The sequence below is a fragment of the Schistocerca serialis genome, chromosome 9 (genome assembly GCF_023864345.2).
Source record: "Schistocerca serialis cubense isolate TAMUIC-IGC-003099 chromosome 9, iqSchSeri2.2, whole genome shotgun sequence".
Classification (NCBI taxonomy): Eukaryota; Metazoa; Arthropoda; class Insecta; order Orthoptera; family Acrididae; genus Schistocerca; species Schistocerca serialis.
In genome coordinates this window covers 45,910,531-45,933,137 of record NC_064646.1, presented here as the reverse complement: position 1 = coordinate 45,933,137, position 22,607 = coordinate 45,910,531, and the positions used below count along the sequence as shown (strand labels likewise).

General features: G+C 43.2%; 1 protein-coding gene across 2 annotated transcripts in view; it reads right to left on the bottom strand.

The window, feature by feature from the left end:
• The window catches only part of LOC126418682 (uncharacterized), a 96,201-nt gene that overhangs the window by 49,650 nt on the left and 23,944 nt on the right, over positions 1-22,607 (bottom strand). The window contains exons 2-3 of one of the 2 annotated variants that reach the window (XR_007575885.1): positions 20,406-20,565; positions 14,548-14,604 (exon numbers count right to left, since the gene is read on the bottom strand). Coding sequence is in view for 1 of the 2 variants with exons in the window: in XM_050085575.1 (XP_049941532.1) it covers positions 20,406-20,565 (160 nt within the window). In the remaining variant the exon portion in view is untranslated. The remainder of the gene's footprint in view (positions 1-14,547; positions 14,605-20,405; positions 20,566-22,607) is intronic. The other variant, XM_050085575.1, reaches the window with a different exon arrangement.

Below are 22,607 nucleotides of genomic sequence, written 5' to 3'. Positions count from 1 at the left end.
AAAGCTAATTGGTAATAATTTACCTCATCCCTAGATGATTTTGTTGTCCATGCGAGACCTGTACCAAATTCATATGATGAGTTTGTGGAAATTGTGAAATACTGTTTGTGTATTGCAAGTTCCCGAGGTTGCAGAACATAATATATAAAAGGCTTATCATCAGGCTTGAAATGGACACACTTTTAAAACCTTTAGGTCATTTAAGCAGGTCGGTCAGGGAACAGTGTTCCTTTGGTGAGTGTTGCTGAACCTTCTCTTGAGATACTAAATTGATAAACATTACTTTTATTACAATAAAGCTTTCATTCCTTGGTACTTAAGATACACATTAGTAAAACTTCAGCTCAATAACAACATTCATTTAAAGGAAACACAGTGGACCAAATCCCAGTAATATTAACAATGATGTAAAAGGCAATAAAATACAGGACAATTTTGTTTAACTGCACATACATCAAACCACATAAGACATCTTAACATTAACATCTGGTTTGGAGCCGAGTGAAAGGCTTTAACCAGAGGCTCAGACGATTCTGCCGAGATCTGGGTTGCAAATTTCTCGACCTCCACTATTGGGTGGAGAAATGTAGGGTCACCCTGAATAGGTCAGGTGTGCACTACAAGCACGAAGCAGCTACAAGGGTAGCGAAGTATGTGTGGAGTGCACATGTGGGTTTTTTAGGTTAGAGAATTCCCTCCCTAGGCCCGACAAGACGCCTCCTGAGATGCAATAAGGTAGCAGTAGGCAAAACGCAACAGGGAGTGACAATATTAATGTGGTAATAGTAAACTGCAGGAGCATCTATAGAAATGTCCCAGAACTGCTCTCATTAATAAACATTCACAATGCCCACATAGTACTAGGGACGGAGAGTTGGCTGAAACCAGATGTAAACAGTAATGAAATTCTAAACTCAGATTGGAATGTATACCGCAGAGACAGGCAGGACAGTGAAGGGGAAAGCGTGCTTATAGCGATAAAAAGTGCAATAGTATCAAAGGAAATTGATGGAGATCCCAAATGTGAAATAATTTGGATGAAGGTCACGGTTAAAGCAGGCTCAAACATGGTAATTGGGTGTCTCTATAGGCCCCCTGGCTCAGCAGCTGTTGTGGCAGAACACCTGAAGGAAAGTTTGGAAAATATTTCGAGTAGATTTCCCAACCATGTTATAGTTTTGGGTGGAGATTTTAATTTACCAGATACAGACTGGGAGACTCAAACATTTATAATGGGTGGCAGGGACAAAGAATCCAGTGAAATTTTTTTAAATACATTATCTGAAAACTACATTGAGCAGTTTAACATAGAATTGACTCGTGGCGATAACATATGAGACCTTCTGGTGACAAACAGACCCAAACTATTTGAAACAGTTAATGCAGAACAGGGAATCAGCTATCATAAAGTGGTTACAGCATTGGTGATTTCAGCAAAAGTGACAAAAAGCAGATTTCAGAGTACTTGACAGCTCAACACAAAAGTTTTATCTAAAGTACAGATAGTATTGAGGATCAGTGGACAGAGTTCAAAACCATCGTACAATATGTATTAGATGGGTATATGCCAAGCAGGATCATAAGAGATGGAAAAGAACCACTGTGGTACAACAACTGAGCTAGAAAACTGCTACGGAAGCAAAGGGAACTTCACAGCAAACATAAACATAGCCAAAGTCTTGCAGACAAACAAAAATTACACGAAGCGAAATGTAGTGTGAGGAGGGCTATGTGAGAGGCGTTCAACGAATTTGAAAATAAAGTTCTATGTACTGATTGTCAGAAAATCCTAAGAAATTTTGGTCTTATGTCAAAGTGGTAGGTGGATCAAAACAAAATGTCCGGATACTCTGTGACCAAAATGGTAGTGAAACAGAGGATGACAGACTAAAGGCAGAAATACTAAATGTCTTTTTCCAAAGCTGTTTCACAGAGGAAAACTGCACTGTAGTTCCTTCTCTAGATTGTCGCACAGATGACAAAATGGTAGACATCAAAATAGATGACAGAGGGACGGAAAAACAATTAAAATCGCTCAAAAGAGGAAAGGCCACAGGCCCTGATGGGATACCAGTTTGATTTTACACAGAGTACACTAAGGAATTTGCCCCCCTTCTTGCAGTTGTGTACCATAGGTCTCTAGAAGAGTGTAGCGTTCCAAAAGATTGGAAAAGGGCACAGGTCATCCCCATTTTCAAGAAGGGATATCGGACAGATGTGCAGAACTATAGACCTATATCTATAACGTCGATCAGTTGTTGAATTTTGGAACATGTATTATGTTAGAGTATAATGACTTTTCTGGAGACTAGAAATCTACTCTGCAGGAATCAGCATGGGTTTAGAAAAAGACAATCGTGTGAAACCCAGCTCGTGCTATTTGTCCACGAGACTCAGAGGGCCATAGACATGGGTTCCCAGGTAGATGCCATGTGTCTTGACTTCCACAAGGTGTTTGATACAGTTCCCCACAGTCATTTAATGAACAAAATAAGAGCACATGGACTATCAGACCAATTGTGTGATTGGATTGAAGAGTTCCTAGATAACAGAATACAGCATGTCATTCTCAATGGAGAGAAGTCTTCCGAAGTAAGAGTGATGTCAGGTGTGCTGCAGGGGAGTGTCGTAGGACCATTGCTATTCACAATATATATATAAATGATCTTGTGGTTAGCACCAGAAGTTCACTGAGGTTCTTTGCAGATGGTGCTGTAGTATATTGAGAGGTTGTAACAGCTGTAGTATATTGAGAGGTTGTAACAATGGAAAATTGTACTGAAATGCAGGAGGATCTGCAACGAATTGACGCATGGTGCAGGGAATGGCTATTGAATCTCAATGAAGACAAGTGTAATGTGCTGCGAATACATAGAAAGAAAAATCCTTTATCATTTAGCTACAATATTGCAGGTCAGCAACTGGAAGCAGTTAATTCCATACATTATCTGGGAGTACGCATTAGGAGTGATTTAAAATGGAATGACCATATAAAATTAATCATCCATAAAGCAGATGCCACACTGAGATTCATTGGAAGAATCCTAAGGAAATGCAGTCCGAAAACAAATGAACTAGGTTACAGTACACTTGTTCGCCCACTGCTTGAATACTGCTCACTGGTGGGGGATCCGTACCAGATAGGGTTGATAGAAGAGAGAGAGAAGATCCAACAGAGAGCAGTCCGCTTCATTACAGGATCATTTAGCAATCGCAAAAGTGTTACAGAGATGATACATAAACTCCGGTGAAAGTCTCTGCAAGAGAGATGCTCAGTAGCTCAGTACGGGCTTTTGTTGAAGTTTTGAGAACATACCTTCACCGAGGAGTCAAGCAGTATTTTGTTCCCTCCTACGTACATCTCGTGAAGAGACCATGAGGATAAAATCAGAGAGATTAGAACTGACACAGAGGCATACCGAAAATCTTTCTTTCCACGAACAATACGAGATTGGAATAGAAGGGAGAACCGATAGAGGTATTCAAGGTACCCTCCGCCACACACTGTCAGGTGGCTTGCAAAGTATGGATGTAGATGCAGATTAAACAACTTTCTTGGGGCCCCTAAACGTAATATGAAATTACTGCCAGAAATTCAAGCCACTGACCCAAAATTTTTGCTGTCAACAAACATCTACAGACCACCTTGAGAGATACACAGAAGATCCAAAGAAATTGGTACACCTGCCTAATATCGTGTAGGTCTCCTGCAAGCACACAAAAGTGCCGCAACACGGGGGGCATGTGGCATGGACACAGCTAATGTCTGAAGTAGTGTTGGAGGGAATTGACACCACGAATCCTGCAGGGCTGTTCATAAATCCGTAAGAGTACAAGGGGGTGGGGCTCTCTTCTGAACAGCACATTGCAAGGCATCCCGAATATGCTCAATAATGTTCATATCTGGGGAGTTTGGTGGCCAGCGGAAGTGTTTAAACTCAGAAGAGTGTTCCTGGAGCCACCCTGTAACAATTCTGAATGTATGGGGTTTCGCATTGTCCTGCTGGAGTTGCCGAAGTGTGTTGGAATGCACAATGGACATGAATGGATGAATGTGATCAAACACGATGCTTATGTATATGTCACCTGTCAGAGTCATATGTATATGTATCAGAGGTCCCATATCACTCCTACTGCACATTCTCCCCCCCCCCCTTTCCACCACCACCACCACCATTACAGAGCCTCCACCAGCTTGAACAGTCCCCTGCTGACATGCAGGATCCATGGATTCATGAGGTTGTCTCCGTACCCGTACATGTTCATCCGCTTGATACAATTTGAAATGACACACGTCCGACCAGGCAACATCTTTCCAATCATCAACAGTCACCCAGGCGAGGCGTAAAGCTTTGTGCCATGCTGTCAACAAGGGTATGCGAATGGGCCTTCAGCTCCAAAAATCCATATCGACAATGTTTTGTTGTTGCACTTCTGTCACGTTGAACAATTCTCTTCAGTTGTCATTGGTCCCATTCTTGCAGGATCTTTTTCTGGCCACAGCAGTGTCATAGAATTGATGTCTTACCGGAATCCTGATATTCATGGTACACTTATGAAATGGCCGTACGGGAAAATCCCCACTTTATTGCTACCTCAGAGAGGCTGTGTCCCATTGCTCGTGTGCTGACTATAACACCATTTTCAAACTCAAATCTTGATAACCTGCCATTGTACTAGCAGTAATGGATCTATTAACTGTGCCAGACACTTTCTGCCGTATAGAGACATTGCTAACCACAGCACTGTGTTCTGCCTGTTTACATGTCTCTGTATTTGAATACGCGTGCCTATACCAGTTTGTTTGGCATTTCAGTGTATGCAGCTGTCATCTTTTAACTAATACCTAACATTAGAGTTTAGAAAACACATAAATAGCAATCTAAGAATTATAAACTGGCATAATCATTGACAAATAGTTCGAATAACATTAAAGAAATACAAAGAAGAAAAGAAAAATCTTTCGAGAAATTTTAACCTAGGGAAATTCAGGTACCAGCATTACAGAACTGCACCATTCTGTCATCTGGACAAGTGTGGTCAAACCTGCCCCAGGCCGCTTGCAATTACAAATAATCCTGTGCAAGTGCAGAAACCAATGCATAGAGTATAATCAGGCTTCTAGAACAAAAAGAAAAGTGAAATTAGTTAACTGAAATGACATACACTTCCATATATGCACTTATTATCAGCAGCGGTGTTCCCATTGAACAGTAACACAGGGAATCAGAACAGTGAAACTTGGCTAAATTTGTCCATGCTGCCACATCAGCTTCTTTGTGAATTTCAAAACTTTGCAAAAAAATGTACCCATGATGACTTGAACCAGCCATAATGTGAAATTAACATTGTTAATTAGATCCTTGGAATTTCAAGGACACAAATTCAAAATTCAATGGCAGCAGCAAACGCACTGTGTAACATTCATAATGAGTCACAACCCCAGCACAGCCCCCATAGTTTAATGCTCCATCTCATCATATTAACTGTCGTCCAAAGCTGCTATAGAATGCCCACACCTCACAAGGATGTCTTTACACTCTGTCTCACCAAAACAAGGTGTCTCGCCTGGCCCACAATGCTTGCTTAGTGGCTGTATGTCGCACTTACTCCGCACTGCTAAAGAGTACTCCGCACTGGTAAAGAGGCACTGCTGGCACCAAAATCTCCCACACTACCTTGTGTGTCATTCGGCAACTTCTCCCACTCTCTATGTAGCATTTTGCTCAAGAACTGGTCCATCACGGGGCATGTGTCCACAAGTCACCTACTAGTGATGTTTGGAATTGATTGTGGTTGAGCAAAAGCGATTGGGATGCATCAACCTTTGACTTCCCCCCCTCCCCCCCTCCTAAAGTGAAGCCCTCCAGTGGGGTTTACCAACCCAATATCTTTTTGTTACCATCACTTCAACACCTCACCCATCCAATTTTGAGCTGGCTCAAGTGGAGCCATATTTTCCTTTGTGTTTGCAAGTCTCTAACCAAGAAAGTAACTGGTGCAAGGACTTTAACCACCTCACACAGACCAACATACCTTGGCAAAATTTTACCAGTTAACCCATTTTTTGCCTCCGCTCTTCCCCCACGCATTTTTCACACTGATCCATTCACCCACCACAATCGACACCACATGCCATCCCTTGCTATAAGCTCAAGCTTCCCATTGGTGTGCCAGAATGGTCTTCTTGGTGGCTTCCCATCTAGCCTTCAAATTTCTGGGATCTACATGCTCTGGCAGCAGGTCATTAAGAGACCAGAGATTACTTATTGGGGTATTTAATGCATAACCAAACATTAACCTCGCAGGAGGGGTTTTGTGGGTTTCGTGGCAAGCAGTATTAAACACAAGACTTAACCAGTTCAATGAACGGTCCCACTTCCATTGGGAACCTGAGCGAAATTATCAGGGCTGACTTAAGATTGCACATAATTTACTCTGCAAATGAAGGTTGGAGATAATATGGTGAGGTCATAAAGTGCTTTATTCCATGCCAAAAGTAAAACTTGCAGAACTCGTGCGAAGCTAAGCAAACCTGGTAAAAGTGTCTACCATGACAAAGATGAATCAATTTCCATCTTTAGTGTGTGTGAGCAGTCCTCATAATTCACAAATAGCTTGTCCAAAGGGTGAAACTCCCCAGTGGATTGCAAAAGTTCTTTCCATTACCAGTATTCGGTTTCTTGTGTTTACAATCTTGGGAGTTACTATCACACCTTTTCAAGTGAAATACTCACTTATTTTCGCCTGCATTTTCTGGGCACCCAAATGATCACTCACACAGAGGCTGATGATAGTACTCGAGAACGACTGGTACACTAAACTTCCAGGCAGGCAAGTTGTAGCTTTCTGACCACATCGCTCTTGATACCAAAGCACCCCTTTCTCTAATGAGTACCCCACCAAAGTGTGTCCCTCGTTTAATCCCCTGTGAACGGCAAAAAGTTGACAAGCCTTCTCTAGTTCTTCCTTCAGACCACTAAACAAAGCCGGGATAGCCATAAGAATGGCAGGAAGTACTTTGGGTCCAGGTGCCTCCACAATCTCAGCAGATGACAGTGCTTGCGGGCCCTCTCTCTCTCTCTCTCTCTCTCTCTCTCTCTCTCTCTCTCTCTGCCTTCCTCTTCCTGTTCAAATACGTGGCTGAGCACATCAGCAGTCTGAGTTTGTGAACCACGGATGTGAACCACATTGAACTGGAATGCCGAGATCCCCACTGGACTAATTCTTCCCATTCTTCATGGTCAGCTGACACCCAATTTAGCACTTGATTGTCCGTTTCAAGCTGAAACTGCCGATGTACCAGACAAAACTTAAACCCAAAGGCAAATAGCACCACTAATGCTTCTAGCTCATGAACAGAATAACGCTATTCAGGATTTGAGAGTGCCCTCGAAGCATAATCCAATCGACACCATTCACCTTTCTGCTCTTGCAGCAGGACCGCCATGATGCCCACTATGAGATAATTTCCGTTCACCCCTACGTCCCAAACCCTACGCGTTGCTATCGGTGCCAGCGGTTCAATCACACCAGCGAGTCCTGTTCCAACCCGGCCAAATGTGTTACGTGTGGCAAGGATGCCCATGAGGGTGCTTGTCCACCTCCATCCCCTCGTTGCATCAACTGTATGGGTGACCACACTGCTTCCTCTCGAAATTGCCCAATTTTTAAAGACGAAAAGCTCATTCAGGAAATCAGAGTGAAGGAAAAGGTGTCGACCTTTGCTGCTCGAAAATTATTCGCAAGTCGAAAGCCCACTGTGCCTCAGACAGGAAAATACAGCACTGTCCTTGCCTCTCCTCGGCCAACAAAGGAGGCGGCCACGCAGACTTGTGATCTCACCTTTTGTGACACAGTCGTCAGATTGGCCAGCATAAAGATCGCCCGTTCAACCTCCCCACTTTCGCCTGCTCAATCTATGGCTCACACTTCATTGGGTTCTGCTAAATCTCGATCACAAAAGTCAGACACCCGGACTTCCAAAAAAGAGCATACTCGTGAAGATTTTTTACATACCCCAACTTCACAACCATCAGTTCCTCCTTCATCTAAACATCATGTTTCCAAGAAAGCTAATAAGAAACCCAGTTCCTCTCCTTCTCCGCCACAGCGTGTCTCATCTACAGCACCACCTGGCGGAAATCGCCCTTGGCCGTCTTCTGTGTCGCCGAGGCGCACTGCTGGCGGCCGATCAACCGGCCGATCGCTGGTGGCAGGAGCTGCTCCTGAACAACCTATGGATCAGGATCTTTTGTCTTTGGCTGAGTGCCGTTCCACGCTGTCGGTCGCAAGCTCTGAGCAGTCATTGAGTTGACAGCAACCTTGGTCGCATTCTTCCATTTTCTGTCCACCCTATGTCCATTATCCATTGGAATATCCGCAGCATTCGAGCCAATCGGGATGAATTGACGATCCTCCTACAATCCTACTCGCCGGTCATCTTCTGTCTTCAGGAAACAAAGCTGTGTCCCCACGACCGCTTTGTCTTTCCCCATTTTCAGTCAGTCCAATTTGATCTCCCCTCTGTTGAAGGCACTCCAGCACATGGAGGACTCATGATTCTTCTCCATAATACTCTCCATTATCACCCAATCCCCTTAAACACTTCCTTTCAAACAGTCGCTGTCCGTCTTTCCCTTTCTGGATACACCTTCTCTCTTTGTACTGTATATATTCCATCGTCCACATCAATGGCACAAGCTGATCTCCTCCTTCTTCTTCTTGGTCAGCTTCCACCCCCCTATTTGCCGGTTGGGGACTTCAATGCCCACCACCCGCTTTGGGGATCTCCACATCCATGTCCACGTGGCTCACTATTGCTAGACATCTTCCACCAAGCGGATCTTGTTTGCCTCAACACTGGGGACCCTACATTTTTGTCTGCCTCCACAACAAATTTCTCTCACTTGGACCTTTCGGTCGGTACTGTTCCGCTAGCTCGGCACTTCGAATGGTTCGCCCTTGCTGATACACACTCAAGTGACCACTTTCCATGTGTCCTTCGATTGCAGCCACAACTGCCATATATGCGCCCGAGATGCTGGAAGTTTGCCCAAGCTGATTGGACACTTTTTTCGTCTCTAGCGACATTCGATGACCGTCACTTTCCTAGCGTCGACAATGAGGTCACTCATATTACAGATGTTATTCTTACAGCTGCAGAACGTTCAGTACCACGCACCTCCGAATCGCCCTGGTGCCCCCCAGTTCCTTGGTGGAACAAGGCATGCCATGACGCAATATGTGAGCAGCGATGTGCTCTTTGCGTTTTCCGCCACCATCCTACTTTGGCCAACTGTATCTGCTATAAGCAGTCCCGTGCGCGATGCCGTTGCATCATCCGCGATAGCAAGAAGGCAAGCTGGAAATTCTTTACTAGCTCATTTAACACCTTCACTCCCTCCTCGGAAGTTTGGAGTCGGATTCGACGGTTATCTGGCGTGCCTAGTTTCTCCCCGGTCTCTGGGCTCACTGTCGTGCATGATACGTTAGTGGACCCCGCCGCAATTTCTAACTCATTGGGTCAACACTTTGCTGAGATTTCGAGCTCTTCAAATTACCCGCCAGCGTTTCTCCCAAAGAAACGTGCAGCAGAAGTGCAACCTCTTGCTTTCTCCTCTCAAAATCGCGAAAGCTATAATACTGTTTTCTCCATGCGGGAACACCAACATGCACTCTCTTCTTCTCGCTCCTCCGCCCCAGGACCGGATGGTATCCACATCCAAATGTTGCTGCAGTTATCAACCCATAGTCTGCATTACCTCCTTCGCCTTTATAATCGAATTTGTATCGACAGTACTTTTCCCAGATGATGGTGGGAAGCTATCGTCGTTCCTGTTCCGAAACCTAGAAAGGACAGACATCTCCCCTCTAGCTATCACCCCATTTCTCTCACGAGTAGTGTATGTAAGGTTTTGGAGTATATGGTGAATTGCCGTTTAGCTTGGTGGCTGGAATCCCGCAGTCTTCTAACACCTGCCCAATGTGGTTTCCGAAAGCATCGTTCTGCAGTTGACCATCTTGTTGCTCTCTCCACTTACATCATGAACAATTTTCTCTGGAAACACCAAACAGTAGCAATATTTTTTGATCTGGAGAGAGCATACGATACCTGTTGGAGGACAGGCATCCTCCGCACACTGTTCTCTTGGGGCTTTCGAGGTCGGCTGCCACTTTTTCTTCGCGAATTTATGGCAGAGCGCATATTTAAAGTGCGGGTGAACACTACTCTCTCCCATACTTTCTCCCAAGAAAACAGGGTACCCCAGGGCTCCGTGCTAAGTGTTGTACTGTTTGCCATTGCCATAAATCCAATTATGGACTGTCTCCTTCCCGATGTCTCAGGCTCCCTCTTTGTGGATGATTTTGCGATCTACTACAGCTCTTAATGGACCAGCCATCTTGAACGACGTCTTCAAGGATGTCTCGATCGCCTCCACTCTTGGAGCACCGAAACCGGCTTCCGCTTTTCTCCCAGTAAGACCGTTTGTGTTAATTTTTGGTGTCATCAGGAGTTTCTTCCACCCTCCATACATCTAGGACCTGTCAACCTTCCGTTTTCAGACGTCGCTAAATTCTTGGGTCTTATGTTTGACAGAAAACTGTGCTGGTCCTCCCACGTTTCCTATCTTTTGGCTCGCTGTCTGCGATCCCTCAACACCCTCCGTGTCATGAATGGTACCTACTGGGGAGCGGACCGAGTGGTCCTTCTCCGCCTCTATTGCGCCTTAGTGCACTCGAAAGTGGACTATGGAAGCATAGTCTACTCCTCTGCTCGGCCGTCTATTCTTCGGCGTCTCGACTCTATCCACCACCGTGGATTACGTTTAGTGTCTGGAACTTTTTATACCAGCCCTGTGGAAAGCATTTATGCTGAGACTGCTGAACCTCCACTGTCCAATCGGCGAGCAGTGCTTCTGAGTCGTTATGCTAGCCATCTGTCTTCCATGCCTGCTAATCCGGCCCATGACATTTTTTTCGATGCCTCCTTGGATGTAGGGTATGCAGGCCGCCCTTCCTCCCTACTACCACTGGGAGTCCGCTTCCGTCAACTGCTCCAATCTCTTTCCTTCCGCTTTCCTAAAACTTTCTTGACAACTAGGGGTACAGCATCGCCTTGGCTCCGTCCCCGGATCTGCCTGCTCCGTGACCTTTGTCAGTTTCCCAAGGGTGGTACCCCTTCACTTGTTTATCCTCGGGCATTTGCTGCTTTCTGCGCACAATGAAGGAAGCCATATTTATTTACACTGATGGCTCGAAAACATCGTCAGGTGTAGGGAGTGCCTATATTGTTGGCGACACCCCAAATCGATTTCGGCTTCCCGACCAGTGTTGGTTTATACTGCGGAGCTTTATGCTGTTCTCCAGGCTCTCCAATACATCCGCCACCATCAGTGGATACAGTATGTTATCTGTTCAGATTCTCTCAGCTCTCTCCTCAGTCTCCAAGCTCTCTATCCTGTCCACCCTCTGGTCCACCAGATTCAGGACTGCCTGTGCTTGCTCCACTTGGGGGGCGTCTTGGTGGCGTTCCTCTGGCTCCCAGGACACGTTGATATCTGTGGAAATGAGGCGGCCGATATAGCGGCCAAGGCTGCAGTCTCTCTTCTTCGGCCAGCTATTCGATCGATTCCCTTCGCCGATCTACGGAGTTTTTTATGTTGTCGTGTTGTTCTTTTATGGCATGCACATTGGTCGACACTTCCCCATAGTAAATTGCGGGACGTGAAAGCTCTTCCCTGTGCTTGGACCTCTTCCTCCCGAACGCGTCGTCGGGAGGAGGTAATTTTAACTAGACTCTGGATAGGGCACTGTCTCTTTAGCCATCGACATCTTTTAAGCGGCGATCCTCCCCCACTCTGTCCCCACTGCTCTCAGCTGTGAACGGTAAGACACCTTTTAATTGAGTGCCCCTATTTTACTCCATTACGCGACAGTCTACAGTTGTTGCCTGATATATCGTCCATTTTAGCAGATGACACGCGCTCGGTTGATCGCGTTCTTGAGTTTATTAGGGCCAGTGAGATGACGTCAGTCATTTGAAGCTCTTTTTGGGGACAACCAACCCCTTTCTGTAGTGGATTTTTAAGCTTTCCTTCTGCTTTTAGTTTCTTCAATTTTTTGAGTTTCGTTCCCATTGCTGCTGGTTTCCATTTTCGTTTTTTACCGTTTCCTAAGTCACAGACTGGGCGCTAATGACCATAGCAGTTTTGCGCCCCAAAACCAAAACAAACAAAACCAAAACAAACAAACATGATGCCCACACTTGAAGCATCAGTTTGCACAAAAAGGGCAGGTTAAAATCTGGAATTCCCAGTACCAGAGCATTACTGCCCCCTTCAATGTCTCAAAGGTGGCCTGTAACTATCACATCAGTTAAATTTTTCATACTTCTGTCTCAGCTGGTTGAGAGGAGCTGCAATCCTGGCAAAGTTACACACAAATTTGTGAAAAACTGCACAATCTGATGAACTGGGGAACCTCTTTCTTATAACAAGTCACCGGTAATTTATGGTGTGCACTGGTCCAACAATGATAGATTCTTACTCCTTTCTCTGACACAATGTGCCCTAAAAATGAAATTTCATTCGTGGCCAGAGTTACCTTGCCTTGCCTGGTTTGATAAAATGCCTAATATATTCAACGTGTTCTTCAAAGTTTTTACTATAAATCACCACATCATCTAGGTAATTATATGCGAGTTTGAATTCTCCCAAAACACAATCTAACAGGCAGAACAACACTGCGTCCTGGTTGAAAATCTGAAGGGCACATGATTAAATTCACATAAGTTATAGTCCGTACAGAAAGCTGTCAATGGTTTAGATTCCTTGGTAAACAGGATTTGGTAGGATGCCAGGTTTAGACCCAATGCTGAGAAAATATGTGCACCAGCAAGCCATACAAAACAGTTGTGCAAGTCAGGCAGGGGAACAGATTATAAAGTGACCTTTTGGTTAAGGAACCAGAAATTGACTACCTGCCTATAACCAGCACTGTTTTGTTTTGGTAGCAGAAAAATCAGAGCATAGGGAGATACCAACGATCCAATAACACCATCTTCCAAAACCCGCCTGAGACTTTACGCAATTCTTTCATTTTTGGAGGGGAAAGCCAATAAGGCAATTGACTGGCCAGTGTATGATCAGTCAGCCTGATTTGTGTGTTGCTCGAAATTTCTCTGAAAAAATTCCGGGAACTAATAAAGGGCTTCCAATAATTGTTTAGACTCTGTGACGGTCTTGGCTGCAGATTTCTAGACTTGTGCTATTGGGTGGGGAATTGTAGGACGCCCCTAGATAGGTCAGGGGTGCACTACACAAAGGAAGCGGCTACTCGGGTAGCAGAGTACTTGTGGCGTGCACATGGTTTTTTTTTAGGCTAGGCAGTATTGCGAGGTGTCCTGATGAACACTCACCAGTCGACGTGCAGGCAGGGAAATCAGGTCACGCTCAGTGTAAAGACACTTCAGCTGTCAAGATATTTGCAGTAAATATTCAGAGTGTTCGGAATAAAGTTCCTGAATTTACTGCCCTCCAGGAACCGTGTGGCACGCTAATTATTCTCGGGACTGAGACCTGGCTGAACCCTGATATAGGAAGTTCTGAAATATCTAGTGAGGGTTGGAACGTGTATCAGAAAGACAGATTAGACACCGTAGGAGGTGGTGTCTTGATTGCAGTTGACAAAAATATTGTGTCTACTGAGGTCGAAGTAGAGTGTGTTTGTGAAGTTATCTGGACCGTTTAACAGCGCTAGGGGAAATAAAGTTAATTGTGGGGGGTTATTACCGGCCACCAGGTTCCACCGTGACAGTTCTAGAATCATTCAAAGGGAGTCTACATTCTGTGTCGCAGAAGTACCCGGATCACGCTATATTATTCGGAGGCAATTTCAACCTACCTAGTATAGACTGGGATGTCTATGGATTCATTACAGCCGTCGCGTGAATTACTTTTGAACACATTATCCGAAAACTGTCTTGAGCAACTAAATTGACAGCCAACGCGTAATGGAAATATTTTAGATCTGGTAGCCACGAACAGACCAGATCTCATCGACGGTGTCAGTGTTGAGACAGGGATTAGTGATCATGAAGTTGTCATTACGACTATGGTTACAAAAGTTAAAAAGTCGGTCAAGACGGCTAGGAGAGTATTCTTACTAGAAAGAGCAAATAAGCAGTTGTTAGCATCCCACTTAGTAAATGAATCGACTTCATTTACTTCCGGTATGATGGACGTGGAAGAATTATGGGCAAATTTTAAACACATTGTAAATCACGCATTGGAAAAGTATGTGCCGAAAAAGTGGGTTACGGACAGAAAAGACCCACCGTGGTTTAACAGCGCAATTCGGAGAATGCTCAGGAAGCAAAGGCAGTTGCACTCGCGGTACAAGAAAGATCAGGAGAATGAGGACAGGCAAAAGTTAGTAGAGATTCTTGCTGCTGTAAAAAGAGCAATGCGCAAAGCATTCAACCACTACCACTGTCATGCCTTAGCAAAAGATCTTGCTGAAAACCGAAGGAAATTCTGGTCTTACGTAAAATCGGGAAGCGGGTCGAAGGCTTCCATCCAGTCACTCAGTGCGCAGTCTGGCCTGCAACGAAAGACAGCAAAACGAAAACTGAAATTTTAAATTTAGCATTTGAGAAATCTTTCATGCAGGAGGATCGTACAAACATACCACCATTTGAGTCTCGTACAGATTCCCGTATGGAGTACATAGTGATAGACATCCCTGGGGTAGTGAAGCAGCTGAATGGGTTGAAAATAAATAAATCGCCAGGTCCTGATGGGATTCCAATTTGGTTTTACAGAGAGGACTCTACTGCATTGGCTCCTTACTTAGCTTGCTTTTATCACGAATCTCTTGCCCAACATAAAGTCCCAAGCGACTGGAAAAAAGCGCAGGTGACGCCTGTATATAAGAAGGGTAGAAGGACGGATCCTCAAAATTACAGACCAATATCCTTAACATTGGTTTGTTGCAGGATTCTTGAACATGTTCTCAGTTCGAATATAATGAATTTCCTTGAGACAGAGAAGTTGCTGTCCATGCATCAGCATGGCTTTAGAAAGCATCGCTCCTGCGAAATGCAACTCGCTCTTTTTTCACGATATCTTGCGAACCATGGATGAAGGGTATCAGATGGATGTCATATTCCTTGACTTCTGGAAAGCATTTGACTCGCTGCCCCACTGCAGACTCCTAACTAAGGTACGAGCATATGGGATCGGTTCCCAAGTATGTGAGTGGCTCGAAGTCTTCTTGAGTAATAGAACCCAGTATGTTGTCCTCGATGGTGAGCGTTCATTGGAGGTGAGGGTATCATCTGGAGTGCCCCAGGGAAGTGTGGTAGGTCCGCTGTTGTTTTCTGTCTACGTAAATGATCTTTTGGATAGGGTGGATAGGAATGTGCAGCTGTTTGCTGATGATGCTGTGGTGTACGGGAAGGTGTCATCATTGAGTGACTGTAGGAGGATACAAGATGACTTGGATTTGTGATTGGTGTAAAGAATGGCAGCTAACTCTAAATATAGATAAATGTAAATTAATGCAGATGAATAGGAAAAAGATTCCTGTAATGTTTGAATACTCCATTAGTAGTGTAGCGCTTGACACAGTCACGTCGATTAAATATTTGGGCGTAACATTGCATAGCGATATGAAGTGGGGCAAGCATGTAATGGCAGTTGTGGGGAAGCCAGATAGTCGTCTTTGGTTCATTGGTAGAATTTTGGAAATATGTGGTTCATCTGTAAAGGAGACCACTTATAAAACACTAATATGACCTATTCTTGAGTACTGCTCAAGCGTTTGGGATCCCTATCAGGTCGTATTGAGGGAGGACATAGAAGCAATTCAGAGGCAGGCTGCTAGATTTGTTACTGGTAGGGTTGACCATCACGCGACTGTACGGAAATGCTTCAGGAACTCTGGTGGGAGTTTCTAGAGGAAAGGAGGTGTTCTTTTCGTGAATCGCTACTGAGGAAATTTAGAGAACCAGCATTTGAGGCAGACTGCAGTACAATTTTACTGCCGCCAACTTACACTTTGCGGAAAGACCACAAAGATAAGATAAGAGAGAATAGGGCTCGTACAGAGGCATATAGGCAGTCATTTTTCCCTCGTTCTGTTTGGGAGTGGAACAGGAAGAGAAGATGCTAGTTGTGGTACGAGGTAACCTCAGCCATGCACCATATGGTGGATTGTGGAGTATGTACGTAGATGTAGATGTAGATTGAGGGTCTGGTAGATGTCTAACATCAAACCCAGAGCCACCTCCCTGGACTTGGCACACTGTCTAAGTGAGATGCTAACAACTGAATATGTGCTCTTTCTAGCAAAAACACTCCTCTCTCCTTCTTAACTTATTTATTAGCTTTATTAACCATAGTTGCTATAACAACATCATGATTGCTAATCCCCATTTCCATATCAATGTTGTCAATAAGGTCCAGCCGGTTTGTAGCTATAAGATCTAAGATATTTCCATTGCATGTGGATATATCTTAGACCTCACAGCTACAATAGGGTGAACCTTATCAACAACATCAGTATAGAAACGGGGATTAGCAATCATGATGTTAAGGGTTAATAAAGTTAATAAATAAGTTAAGAAGGATAGGAGTGTGTTTTTGCTGGAAAGAGCAGCAGTTGTTAGTATCTCATTAAGACAGTGAATTGAGATTCTTAGTTCCATTGAGATGAACATAGAGGAATTATGGGCAAAGTTTAAGCAGATTGTAAATTATGGTGTGGGGAATTATGTACCTAATAAATCGATTAAGGACAGATAATAACCACCATGGTTTAACATTGATATTCAGAAAGTGCTGAGGAAACAGAAGCTGTTGCACTCTCAGTTGAAAAGAAAATGAGCAAACAACAAGAAGCAAAGATTGGTAGAGATTTGTGTGTCTGTGAAAAGATCTATGTGTGAAGCTTACAACTACTACCACTCTCATGCCTTAGCAAAAGACCTGGTACAGAAACGAGAACATTCTGGTCCTATATAAAATTGCTATGTGGGTCTAAGTCTTCCATCCAGTCACTTGTTGACCAGTCTGGTGTGGCAGTTGAAAACAGCAAAACAATAGCCAAAGTTTTAAATTTTACAGTCAAGAAATTATTCAACAGGAGAATCATTCAAACATACCATTGTTTGACCATCGCACAGACATAGTAATAATCATTCCCAGTATAGAGAAACAAACAAGTCACCAAGTCCGGATGGAATCCCAATTTGGTTTTTCAAAGAGTACTTTACGGCATTGGTCCCTTACTTAGCTTGCATTTAACATGAATCTCTGACCAGTGAAATGTACCAAGCAACACAAAAAAGCACAGGTGACTCCTGTGTATAAGAAGGACAAAAGAACGTACCTGAAAAATTATAGACAAATATCCTTAACATCGATTTGCTGCAGAATTCTTGAACAAATTCTCAGTTCAAATATCATAAATTTTCTCAAGACCAAGAAGCTTGTGTCCATGAATCAGGATGATTTTAGAAAGCATCGCTTGTACAAAACTCAGCTTCCCCTTTTCTCACATGATATACTGCAAACTATGGATGAAGGGCAACAGGCAAATTCCACGTTTTTAGATTTACAGAAAGTGTTTGACACAGTGCCCCTCTGCAGGCTATTAAAGAAGATATAAGCGTATGGGATAGGTTCACAGACATGTGAATGGCCTGATGACTTCTTAAGTTATAGAACCCAAAATGTTGTCCTCGATGGCAAGTATTCATCAGGGACAAGGATATCGTCAGGAGTGCTCCATGGAAGCGTGACAGGACTGCTGTTATTCTCTCTATATATAAATGATTTGGTGAACAGGATGGGCAGCAATCTCTGTTTGTTTGCTGTTGATAGTGTGATGTGCAGTAAGGTGTCAAAACATTACTGTGGGAGGATGACTTAGACAAAATTTCTAGTTGATGTGATGAATGGCAGGTAGCTCTAAATGTAGAAAAGTGTAAGTTACTGTGAATGAGAATGAAAAACATGCCTGTACTGTTCTGATACAGTATTAGTAGTATGCTGCTTGACCAATCACATTGTTTAACCATCTTCGCATGACACTGCAAAGCAATATGAAATGGAAAGAGCATGTGAGGATTGTGGTAGGAAAGGCAAATGGTCGACTTCAGTTTATTGGTAGAATTCTAGGGAAGTGTAAAGGAGACTGCAACCCATTCTTGAGTATTGCTCGAGTGTTTGTCATCTGTACAGGTCGGATTAAAAGAACACATCAAAGCAGTTCAGAGGCAGGTTGGTAGATTTGTTACTGTTAGGTTCAAAGAACATACAAGTGTTACAGAGATGCTTCAGGAACTCAGATGGGAATCCCTGAAGGGAATGTGACATTCTTTTCAAGGAACACTATTAAGAAAACTTAGAGAACTGGCACTTGAAGCCGATTGCAGAATGATGCTGTTGTCTCCAAGATACATTGCACGTAAGGACCATGAAGATAAGATATGAGAAATTAGGGCTCATACAAAGGCATATAGACAGTTGTTTTTCCCCCTTATTCTGTTTGCAGGTGGAACAGGAAAGAAAATGACTAGTAGTGGAACAGGGTACCCTCTGCCACATGCTATAAGGTGGATTGTGGATTACTAATGTAGTTGTCATTAATCTTTACCCAACAATTACAAAATTTAAATTTTTCCTCAGGTCAAAACTTAAAATAAAATTCTCTCTGATCATAGTCCAAGATGTAACAGGTGCACACAAGAAAGTTGTACACCAGCAGCATAGGTACTGTTAGATCCCTAATAACTGAAAACCATCACGGCCAAGTTAATGTGCCTATCTCATGTTTACAGCAGACCAAACCAACAACATCCAAACTTTCATCAGCAACAGACTGACAATCCTTGTTAGCTGACTGTAACCATGATAAACCTTTATTATTAACATAGAAATCATAATCCAATAACGACTCACTACTTCCAGAATCAAGCAGACTGCACACAGGTTCATTGCCTACAGAAGTGCACATGAATGCAATCGAGATGTCAATTGCACACACCTTGTGACAACCTTGCGGTGGTACATCAGCACCCCTCCCCTGAATTTTCTTATCGCATCAGCCATCTGTAGAGCATCACCGTGGTTCAGTGGAGTCGTGTGCAAAATGGAATTTGCTGCCACATCTGAAACACCCCAGACTTCCTCTTTGATGCTGTTTAGAGTTATCATTCAATGTAGCATCTTTGTAGCTCTCCTTAGGCAGTCCTTCCTCTTTCTATTTCTCATCACAATACCGCACATATTCTACACTCACAGCCAAATGTTCCAACATGGAAAACAAACAAGGTCTAGCCAGTAACATCATCCATGATCGATCCTGTATGTGCACACCTTTCATGGTGCTAACCACAGCTTCTCTTTCAGGTATATTAACACATAAGGGATGGGTAGATCACATAACTAATGAGGAGGTATTGAATAGAATTGGGGAGAAGAGGAGTTTGTGGCACAACTTGACAAGAAGAAGGGACCAGTTGGTAGGAAATGTTCTGAGGTATCAAAGGATCACAAATTTAGCATTGGAGAGCAGTGTGGAGGGTAAAAATCATAGAGGAAGACCAAGAGATGAATACACTAAGCAGATTCAGAAGGACGTAGGTTGCAGTAAGTACTGGAAGATGAAGAAGCTTGCACAGGATAGAGTAGCATGGAGAGCTGCATCAAACCAGTCTCAGGACTGAAGACCACAACAACAACAACAACACATAAGGCATTTTTAGTCATCTTTACCTTATCTACATAATCCAACAACACCTCATTACCAGTTTGAACTTGATAAAAGCAAGCATCATTAACATCTTTGTGCCTGCACACACCCAAACATTCCCTTAAAAATTTCTTTTGGGGTATGTTTGAAGAATCACTCCCACTTAACAAGTCAGTTATCATCCCCCTCAGCTGTCTCTCTGACAAAGGGAAGAGAATTTGACATATCAACTCATTGGAAATTTTCATAACTCATGTCTAATTAACCATAAAACTTCTTTAATGTGATAAACATCTTTAAAAGATAAAATGTGCACTTTCTGAAGTATTGGAAGCAGTAGATTCAGAAGCTTACTAAATTGCTACCACAGACATGCTGCCCTATTTGCGCCTACATCTCGTGCAACATCTAAGCTGTCCTTCTCTTCACCTTCCTATCATTTGAGAAGAGAAAGAAGCCTCCGTACGGAAATAATTGCCTGCTCTAGTGCTTGAATATCCAGCAAATATTTAGTTTCTGTATAAACAACCTGAATATCATTTACACAGCAACTGTGCTTGGGAAGAAGAGGAACCTTCTATAAGATCAACACCCTCTTTAACAACACTGAGCAAGGAAAGACATGTGACACATGCGGTACTCACCTCCCCAACCACATTCACTGTGATGTGAACTGGCTTGTCTAACACGTCCTGCAAATGCTGGCTTTGGTCCATTTCATCTCTGATGCATAACACATACTGTAATAGATCCTTCCTCAAATATTTCAGCTCCAATATTGTTCTAGATACTATGGCAAGGTAGCTGCAGACACAAAGAGTAATTAGACAATGACCAAAAAATTTTACCTTTAATAACTAAATCATCTTAACTAATCAGCTCCAAGGAATGCAATGTTGCCAAAGAAACCACACTCTTTGCTACCATTATGAAACAGGCACTCTATTAAAACCTTTAGGCCACTTGAGCAGATTAGTCAGGAAACAGTGTTCTTTTGGTGAATGCTGCTGAGCCTTCTCTTGATATAGTAGATTTATTGACATGACCTTTATTACAATAAAGCTTTCATTTCTTACATCACTGTCAATATTACTGGGATTTAGTCCACTGTGTTTCCTTTAAATGAATGTTGTTATTGAGCTGAAGTTTTACTAATTTATTGTCCATGCATAATCTGCACTGCCACAGAGCCACTGCCGGTACCACAGTCTCCCTGGCCACCTTGTGCCTCATTTGGCAACATCTCCTGCTCTCTCTGGAGTGCACTGCTTAAGAAAAAGTCTACAAGTCACCTACCAGCAATGCTGTTAGAATGGATTGTGGTCAAGCAAAATTGATTGGGACTAACTCATCCACTGTAATGGAAACCTTTTCAGGGATGAAACACTGAAAGCTGGAGAAGAACTTCTAACAGGAAGATGCTAGGATAATGTTAATGGAGGAAATGGATCTGAGCAAGAAAAGCCAGAAAACCCGGTGACATCTTAAGAGAGTCAGTAGCAGTTCAACTACTATTATAGGGCATACTACTGTCAACCAGTTGGTCCATCAGATTCTCATGAGTGGAAAACCTGGAAATAATGTAATAGTTTCACGCTGTAAAATAAATCAGACTTCAGGACATGAAACTAATGCATTCATTTAGTATAGCTGAGCTGAACATTACCACTGACAGTCTCCAGAATGATTATGAAGCAGGTATAGATGACATGGAAACTGAACAGATAGAACATTTTGGGAAGAAAGTGAGAATGACTGCTTTAACTCTATAACAACTGTCTCAAAGCATGTGATATCCTTAAATTTAGAGGAAGTCATGTGTAATGTCCATTCTAAAGCCAAGTAAACTATCAACAGGTGCTAAAAACTGTAGACCAATATCACTATTGTGTAACCTCTATAAAATCTTTGAAATAATGTTTCTGAGTCTCTTACAGCACATGATGGAGCCAGCATTTATTCTTCAACAAGCTGATTTCAGACCAGGAAAGAATTGTATACCTCAAATTCTTAATCCAACCTAATACACACAGGATGGATTCGAAACACATAACATTACAGGTGTAGCTTTCATCTATCTGTCAGCTGTTTATGATAGATGTCTGAAATATGGGTTACCACAAGGATGTGTGTTGGCCCCTGCTCTTTCTAACACCTACTTCAAGAGCATATGACCTGGCTTTGGAAACTCAGGCTAAGTCCTTTGTAGAAATGGACGTTCACCTGACAAATGCTTTGAAAATGATATGATCTTTATTACAAAAACAATCAACTTCCCCCAAATCCAGTTAATACGAGGGTTGGAACTTAAATAGTGGCAACTATTTATTCACAACATACAGACGAGTTACATGTTTGCACCTGTTACTGTCCTTCAGAGTAGACACCAGCGTAGTGTAGAACCCGTTGCCAGTGATGTGGAAGGCGTAGTATACTGTTATCAAAACCTGTTCTGTTGATGGTGCGAATGGAGCGGTCTAAAGTTACGGTAATCCTCACGTACGACTGTGACGGTGTTATCCTAATGCATTACATTCCTCCACGGCAGACCGTCAGTGCACAGTATTACTGCTCGTTTTTGGAACATCACCTGTGACCAGCTTTGCGAAAGACGTGGTGACACTTTCTGCACAACCCACCCATCATTTTGCATGACAATGTACGAATGCATACAGTGCAAGCTGTGGCTGCTCTGTTCGGTGGATGGGACTGAGAAGTACTGTACCATCCACCATATTCCCCGGACTTAAGTCCTTGTGACTTTGATTTGATTCCGAAGATGAAGGAACTGGCATTCGCTTCAGAACTGTTACAGAGATTTGACAGGCAGTAGACTGCTCCATTCA